General features: G+C 32.5%; 1 protein-coding gene across 1 annotated transcript in view; it reads right to left on the bottom strand.

Annotated features, from left to right (window-relative positions):
* LOC108685025 (ATPase family AAA domain-containing protein 2-like) overlaps positions 1-15,288 on the bottom strand; it is a 17,985-nt gene that overhangs the window by 1,898 nt on the left and 799 nt on the right. The window contains exons 2-22 of the mRNA XM_018189634.1: positions 15,073-15,288; positions 14,292-14,589; positions 14,039-14,213; positions 13,888-13,954; positions 13,543-13,792; positions 11,860-12,074; positions 11,468-11,760; positions 10,887-11,204; positions 10,620-10,801; positions 10,321-10,507; positions 9,581-10,059; positions 9,316-9,501; positions 8,241-8,824; positions 7,803-7,869; positions 2,335-2,516; positions 2,130-2,278; positions 1,386-1,655; positions 1,103-1,294; positions 715-896; positions 466-652; positions 312-401 (exon numbers count right to left, since the gene is read on the bottom strand). Coding sequence (XP_018045123.1) covers positions 312-401; positions 466-652; positions 715-896; positions 1,103-1,294; positions 1,386-1,655; positions 2,130-2,278; positions 2,335-2,516; positions 7,803-7,869; positions 8,241-8,824; positions 9,316-9,501; positions 9,581-10,059; positions 10,321-10,507; positions 10,620-10,801; positions 10,887-11,204; positions 11,468-11,760; positions 11,860-12,074; positions 13,543-13,792; positions 13,888-13,954; positions 14,039-14,213; positions 14,292-14,589; positions 15,073-15,268 — 4,749 coding nt within the window. The 5' untranslated portion in view covers positions 15,269-15,288. The remainder of the gene's footprint in view (positions 1-311; positions 402-465; positions 653-714; positions 897-1,102; positions 1,295-1,385; positions 1,656-2,129; positions 2,279-2,334; positions 2,517-7,802; positions 7,870-8,240; positions 8,825-9,315; positions 9,502-9,580; positions 10,060-10,320; positions 10,508-10,619; positions 10,802-10,886; positions 11,205-11,467; positions 11,761-11,859; positions 12,075-13,542; positions 13,793-13,887; positions 13,955-14,038; positions 14,214-14,291; positions 14,590-15,072) is intronic.

Genomic DNA, 15,288 nt, shown 5'->3' with positions numbered 1-15,288 from the left:
ATATATATATATATATAAATTTTTATTGTGAAATATTTAAATCCGTTTTGATCGAAAATAAGATTTCTCTTAGTCATATTTATTCTCATTGGTCCAATTTTGAATTATAATTTTTTAAACCTTGATGTACTAAATATATACAAAACACGGGCAGAAAAATGTTAAACATGTTCAAAAAACAAGAGAATATTAAAAAAAACAGAAAGGATATCAACCTCCGATGGCAGATTAATGTGTCGGCAGTGAGCGGTCATTAGCACGAGCATGTGCACCGATCGATCGAGACCACGTATTAAAGAGGTAAAAACCACTCTCGCCGTTTCATCCACCAGATCCCACCAGGTCAAGACCCCGGGCATATACAGCAACGCTGGTAGGGTGTGTCGCGCGGTTTTGATCTTCTGTCACAATAAAATGACTGTCATCTGATATTTTGCTCAAAAACACGAAATAATTATTTTCTACTTGTATCATGGCTTCTTCAGCCGCCTTGCCCGTTTCCTCAAACAACGTCGTAACGTCCAAGATGTGACATGGCAAGTGTTCCAGGGTGTGCAGCAATGCCGGGCCTAGATGACGAGTGTGGGAATCATCTTCACCGCACAGCAAAATTCGCGGACAGCCGCTCGATTTGGACATGGCTTTACCTATACTGCGGTCTCACGTGGATTAGTATTTGATTTTCGTTTCCCTGGATATTTTCATATCACTTACATGTTATCGGAAGTCAGCATGCCAGTTGGACAAAGTGTTTGTAAACGCGATAGGATTCCCGTCAAATCCTCGTGCAACAACGGTTGGATTCTGAAGGATAAGTTCTTAATTGGGGCAATGATAATGCGATGCGACGCAGGAACGATGTTTTGGCGTGCCTTCAAGAAATCTTCTTTTTCCACCTTGATAAGAAATATTTCTCTTGCAATTAGATGTTTTACTTTATGTAAGAATAGTACGAAATGTACAAAATATAATGTATATGAAACGTATGTGTATATATTTTTACATAAAAATTATTTCTATATAAAGTCTATTTTTTTCTGTAATCTATTTTATTTGTTAAGTAGGATCAAATCAGTATTTATTGTCACACCAAGTGTCTTACTTTGAGATGGCGTTCATTGATGTGATACTTAGACTTGGAATTATAGATCTGTGGATAATTTCTACGAACGGAGCACATAACTGCTTCAGCACAAAGAGCCTGTAGATCGCTGCCGCAGAATCCTAGCGTTTTCGATGCCAGATTCGCTAAGAATTTTTGCGCTGGTTTCTGCTTCCAGCTTTTAATATGCACCTATCCCCATATAAAAACATAACGTTTTCCACTTCATCATTACCTTTTTTCTTACACATTGTTGTGATATTTTTTACTAGCAGAACGATACCGAAAGTATCTCTTTTCTGGCGCTGTAGCAAGGCAGAGGGAAATACAGTTCTTTGTCAAATCTGCCGGGTCTCCTCAGAGCGGGATCTATCGCATCAATTCTGTTAGTCGCGCCTATCACTATGATCTCGGAATTGTTATCCAGACCATCCATCAGGGCCAAAAGAGTGGAAACAACACTGGCATGAACAAAATCCTGCCGACTAGATCTCACAGGCGCGAGACCATCGACTTCGTCGAAAAAAATGATGCATGGTTTTGTTTGTTGTGCCTAGAGAAGAAAATAATTTCTTTCTTTGAATTAGAGATGAAATGGAGGAAGCTCATTTCCTATGGAAATTCTACGGGAATAAAATATTGGAAAATGTTTAAAAAAAAAATTTATAAACATTTAATACTTGAAAAGATATTGTTTAAAAAATTTAGAAATATTTTAAAATGATTTTTTTTTCATGGTAACATTTTTAATAACATATCTTAAAAATTTGTTAGAAATATTTTTTTTTATTTTCCTTTTTATCACTCAGAAAATATTTTCTAAAATATTTGAAATATTTCTGTGCTGTATTGGTTCTTGTAAATATGACTTTTTACAGATTCAATTTTACAGTACAATTTGTTCAAAATAGTCAAGTTTTGAAGAAAGTTAATTTTAAATTTAAATGTTTATTATTAAATTCTGAACAGATTAAAATGATAAGAGCATGGAATGGCATGGAATTATAAGAGATCAAACTTTACCGACCAGGGAAAAAATCTTTTCGAGCTTCTTCTCACTTTCTCCGACCCATTTGCTAAGACAATCAGAACCTTTGCGCGAGATGAAGGAGACCTTACGTTCGGAATTGCTGCATTCTGTTGCTAATGCACTGGCTACTAGAGTCTTTCCCGTTCCTAGAAGAATAAAAGCAAAAGAGATCCATCTTACATGATGAAGTATTTGACATTACCTGGAGGGCCATGGAACAATAAACCACGTGGTGGTCTGAGATTGAATTTAGCGTATACATCCCCATACATCAATGGGAATAGGACCATCTCCTTCACAATTCTAATATGTTTTTCCAGCCCTCCGATGCAGGAGAAATCTTTCATCGTGGCAGACATTTTTTTGTCTTTTTCAAGAATTCGGGGAAAGCTAAACCGATCTATTTCCACTTCTGTGTGATACGATACAATCAATGTAAAAATATCAATTACTCAATATAATCAATGTAAAAATATCAATTACTATCATCGATGTCTCTCAGTGGAAATCTACGATTTATTCATACATCCTGAGGTGATCTTACAATCGATATTGTCACTGGAATTTTTACGCAAGTGTTATTCGAAGTTATGAGAACCTACTACTCAATTTCAACATTATTCCTGACATTATCGTCAGCTAATAGATGGAAAGTCACACGGATCGATTCTCGTATCGATACGACGCTCGTATGTTCCAATTTCCTTCCTGATAAAAAATAAAGGAACAGACAGAAAGGAATATAAATAAATCGCCAATAAATCGGTTACATTACGAAATTTTTATTTCACTATAATATATGACAATAAAATGTATTACTTATATGATAAAATAAATAAGGCAGTGGATGCATCTCGTCGCTTTTCGTCCGTATCTTTTACAACTTCATCGTGTATGCGCCTAAATTCTTAAGGCTACCATCTACTCTGCGTGCGTACATTGTCAGTAGAAAAAATTGCCAGATACTTGATATGCTACAGCTCAAGTTCGAGCGTGTTAATACTTCATTCTTCGTAGAGAGTAGTCTTAAGGGATGTTCTATTGAGAAAGAGATAGAAAGAAAGAGAGAAATAGATAAATGTGGTCGCTCGTCCGTAATCGGCAGTGTTTGCAAGATAACTTTTCGATTCGATAGTGCATACATTGTTTATACATATATGTATATGTACGTATAACGCGGATTTTTTCATGCGGTGGTATTGCGAAAACGACGGCATACCGACGAGCACCAAAAACGTAATCGCAGAACAGCAGCCGTCTCTTTCGGATTCGTGACTTCGAGTGCGGAATGTAAATCTGTGATCGCTAGAAGAAAAATTATATATACACATCCGTCCGACTGCGAGTTAACGGTGTAACTTCCGTATTTTATCTGAACACTTTGCAACAGTTATAATTATGTATATGCAGGAGTGAGGTCTTGCATTATCTGTCGTTAGCTTCTTTGGCAAATACCGGATACTTGATCCCCGTCGCGAGAGAATCAATAATAATTCACGTAAAGCAATTCTTCTTTTTCTTTCCCTTTCATCCTTCTTCATTTTCAAATGGGGTTGAGAATCGAGAATGTGTGTACATCGCATATGCATAATACGAACGCTGGGAAAAAAGCGAGCGTTTCTTTTTTTTTCTTTCCTAAACCTCAGTCTTTTCGATTCTACTTACTAGAAAATTTCGCAAGTAATACAATCGAATTTCGACGAACGATCCAATCGCCGAACGAAACGAATTCTTATCATGCTAACTACAAAAATTTCTTCGCTACGAATGCATCACCTGACGCAAGAAACGGATATGTTACTAACAAAATTTGTAGATTACCTCTTAAATCACGCTCTTGCAAACGAAAAACGTTATATCTTAACAATAACGATGTATCCCTAAGATATTACTCGTGGATCACATGAGAGATTTATTGACAGAGTTTATTTACTATAGCTCCTATTCGATTGTATGATTTGAACAGCAAAGGATGGATTGCGCCCTGTATGTATGTTGCCTCCGATGTATTGTTTAAATGGTTATTGAAGAGAATCTGCTTTTTTCAGGCTGTTCGGGACAGCTTAATTAAGTGAAAACGAGTTTTCGTCTCGTCGCATACGACTTCATCTGGTAACTAATCGTTCACAATTACAGCAAGTCACAACCAATACACGAATCTGGGGAAGGCAAGTTATATCCTAAATATTCGCTAATATTTATACATGTACATATAACACAAAGTTTCCCAGAATCGTCACAGTTCTTCTCAAGCATGAATACTTGGATTTCTGAATAATAAGAACGGCAGTTTTTTTTTCTTAAATTAAAATACAGCTTTATAAAATTGATTATCTATTAAAAATTTTATTTGTCTCACTTTCGGATAGATACGAAAATTAAAAAGTCGAGAAAAATAAAAAAGAAAATTAAGTGGAAGAAAGTGCGATAGTTCTGGGATATTTTGTAGAGCGACGGCCAGATATTCAAGAGTGCCTAGGATCGACTGGAAGTCTCAACGTTTTATATAATATTCCTTTCCATTACCGGTTCGAATTTTAAATTTGATATTACTCATTTCTTCTAATAAATTTAGTAAAAAAGGTAAATTTTTTTTGTCGCCAATTTAAATCCCAATCCAAACACTTGCCATGTATTAATTGTTGCGGCTCACTTTTGGAGATCTAACGCGCGAACGATTAATTTTGCTATTTTAAATTTCACTTTTTAAATTTCATTCACTTTTTAAGAGTCTTCGAAACCGCTCTAAACATGACTAACTAGCCGCCACTGCATCATATATATATATATATATTTTTTTTTATCGAGGTATTTCATATTTATAATAGTGTAAGTGTGTGTATATTAAGTGCCCTGTTTCCATCTTCAACGAGTAAAACCTTATCCTTTTTACAACTTTGGTCTATTTAAATTGCAGATTACTAGTCACATTTTGAATACATCTTAAGTTATTTCATATGAACTGAAAAGGATAGATCAAAAATTACTATCACATAAGAAAAAGATCACATTTAACTGAAGCAATTATTCAGTTAGAAAGATAGTTTTGATGAACAATATTGTTACATATATAGATGTATGTTCATTATCTCATATTTATTTAGACATCGAATATAATTTTCGTGATTTAATATTAAAAAATTTAATGTTTTATATAAAATATTAAAACACTTTGTATTGAATTTTTTCTCTTGAGATAATAAGATTTGATCGTTTTTATACGTCAAGTGTATCATCTTATACTTATAAGTAATAATTTGAATTGATACATTCTGTAATACGAGATACATTTTGATACACGATACGATAAAGAGAAAACCATAATCATACTCTTTATGAATCTTTTGGAATGAAAATTGAGCCAATTTTGAAAAATAATGAACTTTTTTTACTCTGAACAAGACAGATTTTCACTTTTTTTGGAGTAAGATTTCACTCTTTTAGAGTGAGATTCATTCCAAAGGAATGAGATCTCACTCTTTTTTCTTGAAACTGTATTCCTTGGAGTGACTCTAAGAGTGAAATCTTACTCTAAAAAAATGAAATTCTTTCATCTCACTCCTAAAGAATGAAAATCTATTACTCCAAGAGTAAAAATATTATATTTTCTCTCTTTTTTTTCAAGACTGGGTCAATTTTCAGCTTTTTGGAGTGAGATGATTTTACTCCAAAAGATTTAGAGAGTATATGTATGTAACAAATGTAAGAAAAAACGTTTCATGTTTTAACTTTCTCTCCGATAAATTTTTATTCGAGATGAATAATTCTAAATAGTAATAAAGTTTAATAAAATGAAAAAACTCGTGATAATATAAAAAAAGCCGCTATACAAAATTGCGAACAATCACTGTACTATATTAATATCTTTGCTTCATAAAGATTGAATTAAATTAAAATTGTTAAGTACACAATGTACCAATTCTTGTGTTTTTATTATCTCTTATACAGAGTGAGGAAAATATACAGAAAGACCCCGAAATATGTCAAAAAATATAAGCTTTATAGAAAACTGTTTCAGGTAAAAGTTGTAGGGTTTAAAAAATCTATCTATCTTATTAGTTTAACTTCAGATAGCATCGTTAAGGTCAAGTCAGGTTTTAAGTAGAGATTTCCATTTAAAGAAATCAATATGACTGGCAATGCCACTCAAGATTAAATAAGATAAGACCGGTAGATAAACTTTTCAAACGTTACAACTTTTATTTAAACAATTTTCCATAAAACTTATATTTTTCGAGATATTTCGTGGTTCCGGTATTTTTTCCTCACCCTGTATGATCAATATAATGTAATTACTTGAAAGAAAAATATATATTTTGCAAAATGTGTATATGTGTCTGTATACATATAAAGTATGTATATATTAAGTGACTGAAGATTAAATTAAAAACTTGTATCCTCTCTTGCGTTATACATATTATATATTGTCAGATAAGTTTTTAATTGGATCTTCTATTTAATCTTCTATTTAATCTGGAATCTTTTGAACAAACGTTTAGAAATAAAAGAGTTATTTTCTGAAGGAATATTATGCAAGAATGTTAGCAATTTACTACTTTTATCTTATTTGGTTTTATTACTTTTATCACATCCATTATGATATATAAAAATGATGTAATCTCGAAAATATTAAGTTTTAAGGCTCCTGAGTAGTTAAATTGTGATCATGGCCATGTTAAATCGTGATATCAAATGCGAGAAATGACACGTTAATTTTTGTTACGTGCCATTCGTAAGACAATTTAGACAAAACGCTGAGATCGCTTTAAAATAATTTTAAAAATGGATGAAGCTTTTTTATCCCCCCTGACAGACAATAATTGTAAAAAAATAAAAGGCATATTAAGTATTTTTATTCAGTATTTTTATTTATTTATTTATTTATGTGTATACGTACACTATTTTTACTTTCACGTGCCTTTTATCACTTTATAAGATTATTTACTGACTGTCAGAAAGGAATGAGAATAGCTTTCATCTATTTTTACAATTGTTTTAAAACAATCTCATTATTTTGTTTTGTCCAAATTGTCTTTATTTACAAATGGTACGAAAGAACAAAAATTAACGTGTCATTTCTCGCTTCTGACGTCACAATTCAATATGGCTATAATAACTACTCAGGAGCTTTAAACATGATAATATTTTCATTATCAAGCCAATAATAATAAATCAAATTTTTACAGAAGCCATTTATTAAATTTAAATCAAATTAATTTTATAAAAAAAAAATATATAAATGGCAGCAATAAAAAACGGCATTCTAACTTTTTTAGCCTTATATATATAAAATTAAGATTCATGATATTATCTTATTTTTGTATGAAATATCAAATAATCACTTGATTAGACATTTACAGTATTTTTAGAATATGTACAAAATCCAATCTAATATACCTGGAACTTAATAATCAACTAAAATTGCTTTTTATCTTACACAAATGCAATAACTTTGCAGATACATGCTGTTATTCATCTAAAAATTGGCAGTATAATAACTAAGAAATATAGGATTCCAAAGTTCCATTTGATACAACAATGATAATATCCAGCTTTACGATCAGTATAAATATACAAAAAAAGACCTTCCGATGTGTTGCTGAAGGTGTCACAATGGCGTAATAATGTAATACGTTTGTCTTGTTAGTAATATGCATTTTCTTTCATACCTGTGTATTATACTCTACTGACGTTGTGACTTGTACTCTGTAAACTTTTCCACTTCCTTGAGCAAGTCCTGAAAGTAACAATGTTTGTTAACATACATTTATACCTAGTTAAATTAACCAATATATTTTAATTTTATTAAATTATATAGTTTCTGTAGCATAATTTTACAATACAAAGTATTTACCTTTGGCAGTGATTTTCTATCGTATTTCTGAGCATATTTCCCAACGCATCTGCTTAGTTGCACATAAATATCGCATAACACCTCGACAGGAAAGTCTTTTGTTATTTCAACAGTAAAATGCCATGCATTATCAAGTTCGCTTTTATCAACTACAATTTTCTCGTTTTCTTCAATCTTATCTCGGCTAGTATCACTTTCGATGGCGAATGATAATTCGTCCATGCTTTCGCGTCGAGATGACGAACTCGAATCACCATTCACCATTGGTTTGTCTTCCTCTATGAAGCATATTTCCATTTGATCAAGATTATCTATTCGTTGATCGGTTATAGTGCAGTTTTGACTTCCCTTTGAATTTTCATTTTGCGAATCATTCTCTGAATCAGTATTATCAAACAATCCCATATGCCCATTCAAAACGTTATTCGCCTCAGTTTCGAATTCTTGAAATTTTTCTAGATCAATACTAGTAGTTTCATTGCTTGCTGATTTATTCGCAACTATTTCAGTAACATTCTCCTCGAAAGCGATCTTCCTCTTCTTTTGAACCTTCTTTACATAACCGCGAGCCCAAGCGGGTATTTTACGCTTCCTCGAACTACCGAATTTCTTTCCGTTCACAACGAGAGAGTGACTAGAATTTATAGACTCCTTTTTGTCTGTTCGTTCGTTCGTGGAATTAGATTCCAGCTTGGAATTTTTGCTTTCATCATTATCACAATTGCTTTCTAAAATTCGACGATTCTTCGATATTTCACGACACTTGTCCTCGAAATCAGAGTCCAATTCAGCTTTTATTAAAGCATAAGCGTTATCACGCAAAGAACACGCTCGATGTCTTATTAATTTGTCTGCAGGATCCCTATGAAAAAAAAACGTAATGTGTTATTAGCATATAAAAAAGAAAATCATTCTAGCATTCCATTGATAGAAAGCATGATGACTAATGGGAGTGGTCTTCAATGATGCGTGGTGAATTAGTCATAATGGTGTGTCTAGCAAAACAACAACGATTATGGTGCGCTCTAAATTGAAAACCACTATTATCTACGGAGCGATAACAGCATTACGGATAAACAGCAAAAAGCTCAACTACCTCTTTAATATTCCGAGGGAAGGCCTATCACGTAAGCTGACATGAAAACACACAATATGAAATGTCAGTATAGAAAAAGACAGTATATATTGCTAAAGAAGAACTTCAAGTTATAGCACAATATCAATAACTGCTTCTGTAATGGAGATAATTCTCGCACAAAGACTCGTATGATTGTTTTCCTTGACTGGCGAGAAATTTTAAAAAGATTGTATTCTGATTTAGTTACTGACCTGTCTGGGTTATATTCTAGAGCGTTCCTACATATGAGATCAATATCGTCAAGAAATTCGCGGGCGCATAAATAGCAGTTCATATCGATCTTGGTCATCATCGTTTCTAGATCCATAGGCTGCTTTATTATTAGATTGTAGTCCGGTACTTCTTCCGTGTCCACCGGTTTTGTAAACATGAAAAATCTGAAACACATTATTCAATTAAACTCTTCTGATATACTCTGAAAAAAGCTGAAAATAATTTATATAATATTAAACTTACTGTCGATTTCTCGCTAATTTAGCGCATATTTCTCTCAGAAAAATTCGTAATTCTCTCAGAGATATTTCATCTTTCTCGTACATGATCTGCTTCTCCTCTTCTGTTAGTTTCTTTGGCAACGGATCTGGCGCTAATGGCAGTGTTTCTAAAACCTCTACTTTGTTGCTTTTGATCTGCGGCTGTCTTAGACACTGAATAACAAAAATGGGCCGGAAAAATTTCGTTCTTTGTTCGGTGGTAGGAGTCTTCATAGAATACACCTCTCCACGTAATTCACTGAATAAGCTTTTTAATTGATCGGGAAGATCTTGATACGTTGCGTCACTCGTTGCGAGAATTAAAATTGGTAAGGAAGGATCTAGTGCTGCGATACGGCACAGGAAAACTGCTTTCACTGTTTCTGGCACGAGAGGCCACCACTGATTAATCGATCGAATGTAAATTATGGACGGTACATTCCTAACCGCTTCATTAAATACCTACAATATTTATAATTATTAATATTTATCTATTTAACTCTCTAACTAATATTTCTTTTCCTTTGAATATAATAAATATCACATATGAATAAAAAAATTAAAATAGATAGTTTAATTTTTCATTTATGTGTGATATTTATTATATTTCGAATCAAATTATTATTTTTTATCAATATAATTTTCAATTATTATGAAATTAAAGCTTTAAAACTTGTAGACAAATATATAAGTTTAAAAATTTAATATAGTAAATTATACAACCTGCACGCAAGTTTCTTCCGGAGATCGAGCACTTTCAGCAAACAATGTGCTGACATCTAAAATCTGAACTGGCAGATGTTCCATGCAATATAGCAATGCTTGAGCTAAATGAGGTCCCTGACCCTCAGACAGACTGCCACCCGAAATTAATAATCTTGGGCGATGGATACCTTTGGCATTTCTCATTCTATAAAAACAAATCACAATTATAGAACAATTTATAAGAACATATTTTGATTAACAATATTATTTATGATTATAATGTGAAATGTTATAATATATATGTAAAGAATAATTACTTTGCCATTGCAGGATTTACACCTTGAGGATATATTCCTCTTATTAAATTAAGTAATTCTTCTAATGGAGGTGCTAATAGCGGTTCCATAAAAGGTTGCAATTTTCTTCCTGCACATGGAGCTACTCTATGTGATGATGGAATGAGCATAGCGTTTGCTTGCATAAAATCACGTTTCTTTACCTGTTAATTAATATAGTTAATATCAACTTCTAAAATATAAAATTTCGATTATATATTGATATTATTCTTTTTATACTAAACGTACTTCAACTCTCTCCGGATCCAGCAGTAATCTGTCATTTGTCATATAAATTTGTGGGTAAGTTCTCCGTAATCCCTGCAGTACTGCCTCGGTGCACAAAGCTCTCAAGTCTGAGCCACAATAACCAGTTGCTTTTTCCGCCAGTATCTCCAATAATTGATCGGATGGCGGATTTTTCCATTTACTAACGTGAATTTTCAAGATTTCTAATCTCTCTTTCATAGCCGGTAGGGGAAAAAAGAGTTCACGATCAAAACGGCCAGGTCTTCGCAGAGCTGGATCAATTGCATCAATTCTGTTCGTTGCACCGATAACTATAACCTTTAACAATTAAAAAGAAAAAGATAAAAAAATTCTAAAAATACCATATAAATCTAATATAATTTCTGAGGTAGAAAAGTTCAGCAATAATGAATAAATTTTAAAACAAGCCCAGTTCTCCAAAATGAAAAATGAGCAAAAAGCTTATAACTTCTTCTTATAAAAATTGCAATTGAAACCAATTAGAAAGCCAAGGTCAACTAGCATTTTCATGAGAAGGCTAAAGTTTAATTTGTACTGTCGAAGAACATTATTTTTATTACCTGTCCCCTATCACTGAGACCATCCATAAGTGCCAAAAGTGTGGATACGATACTAGCATGTATTTGATCTTGCTTGGTACTTCTAACAGGTGCCAGACCATCTATTTCGTCAAAAAATATTATGGACGGTTTCATTTGTTGAGCCTGTTCAAACAATAATCTCAATTGTCGTTCTGATTCTCCAACCCACTTTGACAGACAATCCGCTCCTTTTCTCATGAAGAATGCCATCTTCTTGTTGCCTTGACTGCATTCATTTGCTAGTGCTCTAGCTATTAGTGTCTTTCCAGTCCCTAAAATAAACGTCCAAATTACCCAAAAATAAAAAATAAGTTTTTTATTATATTACACTTTAAAACGATAGGTTTGTTAATTTAATGTATTATATGTACCTGGCGGGCCATGAAACAAAACACCCTTCGGTGGAGTAACGTCGTATCTCTCAAAAACATCTGGATACATCATAGGAAAGATGACCATCTCCTTAAGGCAGTGAATATGGGTTTCCAGACCTCCAACGTCGTTAAATCTAATGTTAGTATCTAAGGTAATGGGATTTATGTCAGCTTTTCGATCTGGTGGACCGCCTTGTGGTATGGCCGATTGTCTGTAAAAATAATTGATATTTTTATTAACCCTCAACGTGTAAATGGAGGTTACTGTGTATGTGTGTGTGTGTGTGTGTGTGTGGTGTGTGTGTGCATCCAGATTTTTTAAATTGTGAATATTTTAAAAATAAGTGAGCACGCCGTTTTAGTTCTACAAAAATTTGAGAGGAAAGGTGCTCGTAATAGCCTGGCAGTCATATATATCATTTTTTCGTTAAGCAGTGATTGTTTAAAATCGAACGCAGACAAAATTTACTCCCGACTCGCAACGCATATTTGTACAAGTCAGTAAAATGATTTTTTTTCGTGTTAACTATATATACATACACATACATAAAACAAAAAAAATGTTTTTATTTTAGAATAAAAATCGATCCACAGAAGAGATGTTATGTCTTTTCGTTCTTGAATTAAAAAACTATTTGCGATTTTTTAAATTCGACACATCAGAACATTTATCATGGAATAAATCGGAATATATTCTGGGTAGTGAATCATGTAACTTTTTCCTTAGAGTGGAAACATGAAAAGTGAATGACATTTTTATGTATGTATGTATGTACCCATACACATGTATATATACACACACACACACACATACACACAAAATTTTACTTTTCACGTTTTTCACTCTAGGAACAAAGTTACATGATCTAAATCGGAATTATTTCATTTTTCCTAAAAAATATAATAGAAATCTAGGAAATAATTGAATAATTCCGATCGGAATCCATTCTGAATTATTCCATAAAACATACCCAGGTTTATTCATATCACACATGCTCCAACATGCTCCTATCATAGCTCCTACTCTAAAGAAAATTGTTAGGAGTTGTAGTAGAAGTATGATGGAATATGTTAGAATATGTGATACAAACAAACTCGTTTTTCTTTTTATCATAATTTTATAATAAAGTAGTGCATATTTTTTTGCACTGACATTCAGTATATTTTTTCATTTATAAAAATGTATGAGATTATACATTTTGAATAAAGATGAATTTGTTAAAGTCTCATTTTTTTATTACAAACGCTTAGTTTTATAAGTTTAAAAATTATAAGATTTCATATCCCGAACTTAAAAATTTTAATTAAAAAAATTTGTTATTATATCTTTTTTTTATTGAAATATGAATTTTAAACTTTAATTTCCATTTCTAATTATTAAATTTCATTAATTTGTTTAAAAGTTAAATTTTTGAACATATCACTACCACACATGCATTTGTGTTTACATATTTACAAAAATAAAATATTTAAACAAACAGATTTGTAAAATTATATATAAATCTTTCATTTAGAATAGTTAAGAAAGTTACATGAATTTTTAAATATTTTTTAAACTAATCTATTAAAAAAACACCGAGCATTATGATCTCCATTTGCAATGGATACTACAAAAAATGGTATTATATTTACACAGAATTAATAAAGACATTGTACAACAAACGTTTCGTGATATAATACCTTGCTTTTTTGCCTTTCTTCTTATCATAACGTTGAGGTTCGGAGTCACTGGAATCAGCAGAACTCGTACTCTTACTTCTATGTTTCCTTCTTCTCATCGAATTACTGAGAACACTTCTAAGAGCTCTAATAGAACGCCTAACTGGCTCTACATTAGCTTGAAACCTATCTACAGTAGGCTTTTTTTGACGTAAACTGTACTTTCTAGGCCCAGGAGAATCCGAAGATTCGCTTAGATCACTATCCACCACTGCATATATAAATAAATGTATAAATCATTTATATTTTGGAATAAATATGCGGATATTGTACTGTAGCGCCGGCAAATCTGAATCTTCTTCTTACCTCTTGGCAGTTGTCGTTGAGTCGTGCGCCTTGTCCTCTTAATGCGCGTGTACATATCCTCAAACCCCTAAAAAATAATGTAAATAAAAGATACATAAATTTACAGGTCAACATTTAACGATAGGGAAATAAGATGCAGAAGTTTGCTTACGTCTTCGTTTTCTGAATTATCATTATCATTATTATCTGGTTTTTCACTTTCATGTGAGCTAACATCTGCCTCCTCTGGCTCTACTTTGGGCTTCTCAGTTTTCTCAACTACATTTCCGCATAATCTGGTTACAGGACCTTCTCTAAATCTATTCGGGCTATCAGATTTTCTTGTTCTAAGGAAACAGTTTAATGTTAATTATATTATATTTCACTAAAGTATGTATATAAGCATTCAATATTAAATTACATACCTAGTATCTTTCTCCTCATTCGCTGGTTTCGTTTGTTCGCTATCCTTTTCCGGTTCAGTTCTTTCTTTGAGATCACGATCAACTCTAGTTCGAAGTTCCCTACTATTTTGTCGATCATGTTCTGTTCTATCCCTAAGATGTCTTGTCGGAGTTTTATTAGGTGGATGATTTTCACGAGATTTTAAGGGCATACGGTCTCGAACATCGCGTTTTCTACCAGGGACTTCATCTACCATCTCTTTATCCGAGGAAGAAGGGTGTTGTTGAAACATAGGATATCCTTTCAAAGTTTGCGTTCCTGTTAATTTTAATAAACATTTGAAAAATGCAATTATAAAAAAAATAAATCAAAATGTTATAATAATTAAAATATATATTAATTACTCGAACTATATTTTCTAGTTCTAAATACATGCAACAGTGAGTACATGTAATGACTGTATACACAGAGCATTAGCAGTTAAAGGTTAACTAAAAAAGGATTGTGTGTTCATAGTAGATTCTTATTTCAAACTTTTAATGAATGTTTTAAGACACTAATATGATCCTCTGATTCGTGACTTCTTAAGACTATCTTACTTAAGACAGTCTTGAATATAAGATCTAACTATGAATACTAAAGATTCATTCCGATATTCACTGTTAGTGTTGAAAATTTATAATGTACAACTTATACTATAAATTTTCTATAAATACTGGCAGTGAATATAAGAATTTCTATTTTCCTATTTTTCATAATGAGTTAGTATTCTATATGTTACATATAATTGATGTATTGTACCCAGAATCCAGCTTGTATTGAGATTGTCATAAGTCTGCATTCTATTACGTGTACTGCGACGTACACTTAGATTGTTTCTAGTTATGTGGGAATTAGAACCGGAATGCGACCTCAGCTTGCGCAGGCTCTTAGGCCGTCTGACATTCGAGTCCAAGCTGTGGTTGCGAGGAGAAAATATCTCTTCCTCGGTATCCATTGAATCCAATGCAGCGTCAT

The sequence above is a fragment of the Atta colombica genome, unplaced genomic scaffold, assembly GCF_001594045.1.
Source record: "Atta colombica isolate Treedump-2 unplaced genomic scaffold, Acol1.0 scaffold142, whole genome shotgun sequence".
In the NCBI taxonomy this organism is placed as follows: domain Eukaryota; kingdom Metazoa; phylum Arthropoda; class Insecta; order Hymenoptera; family Formicidae; genus Atta; species Atta colombica.
The sequence above is the reverse complement of the archived record's forward strand: the minus strand, read 5'-3'. Positions and strand labels throughout refer to the sequence as shown.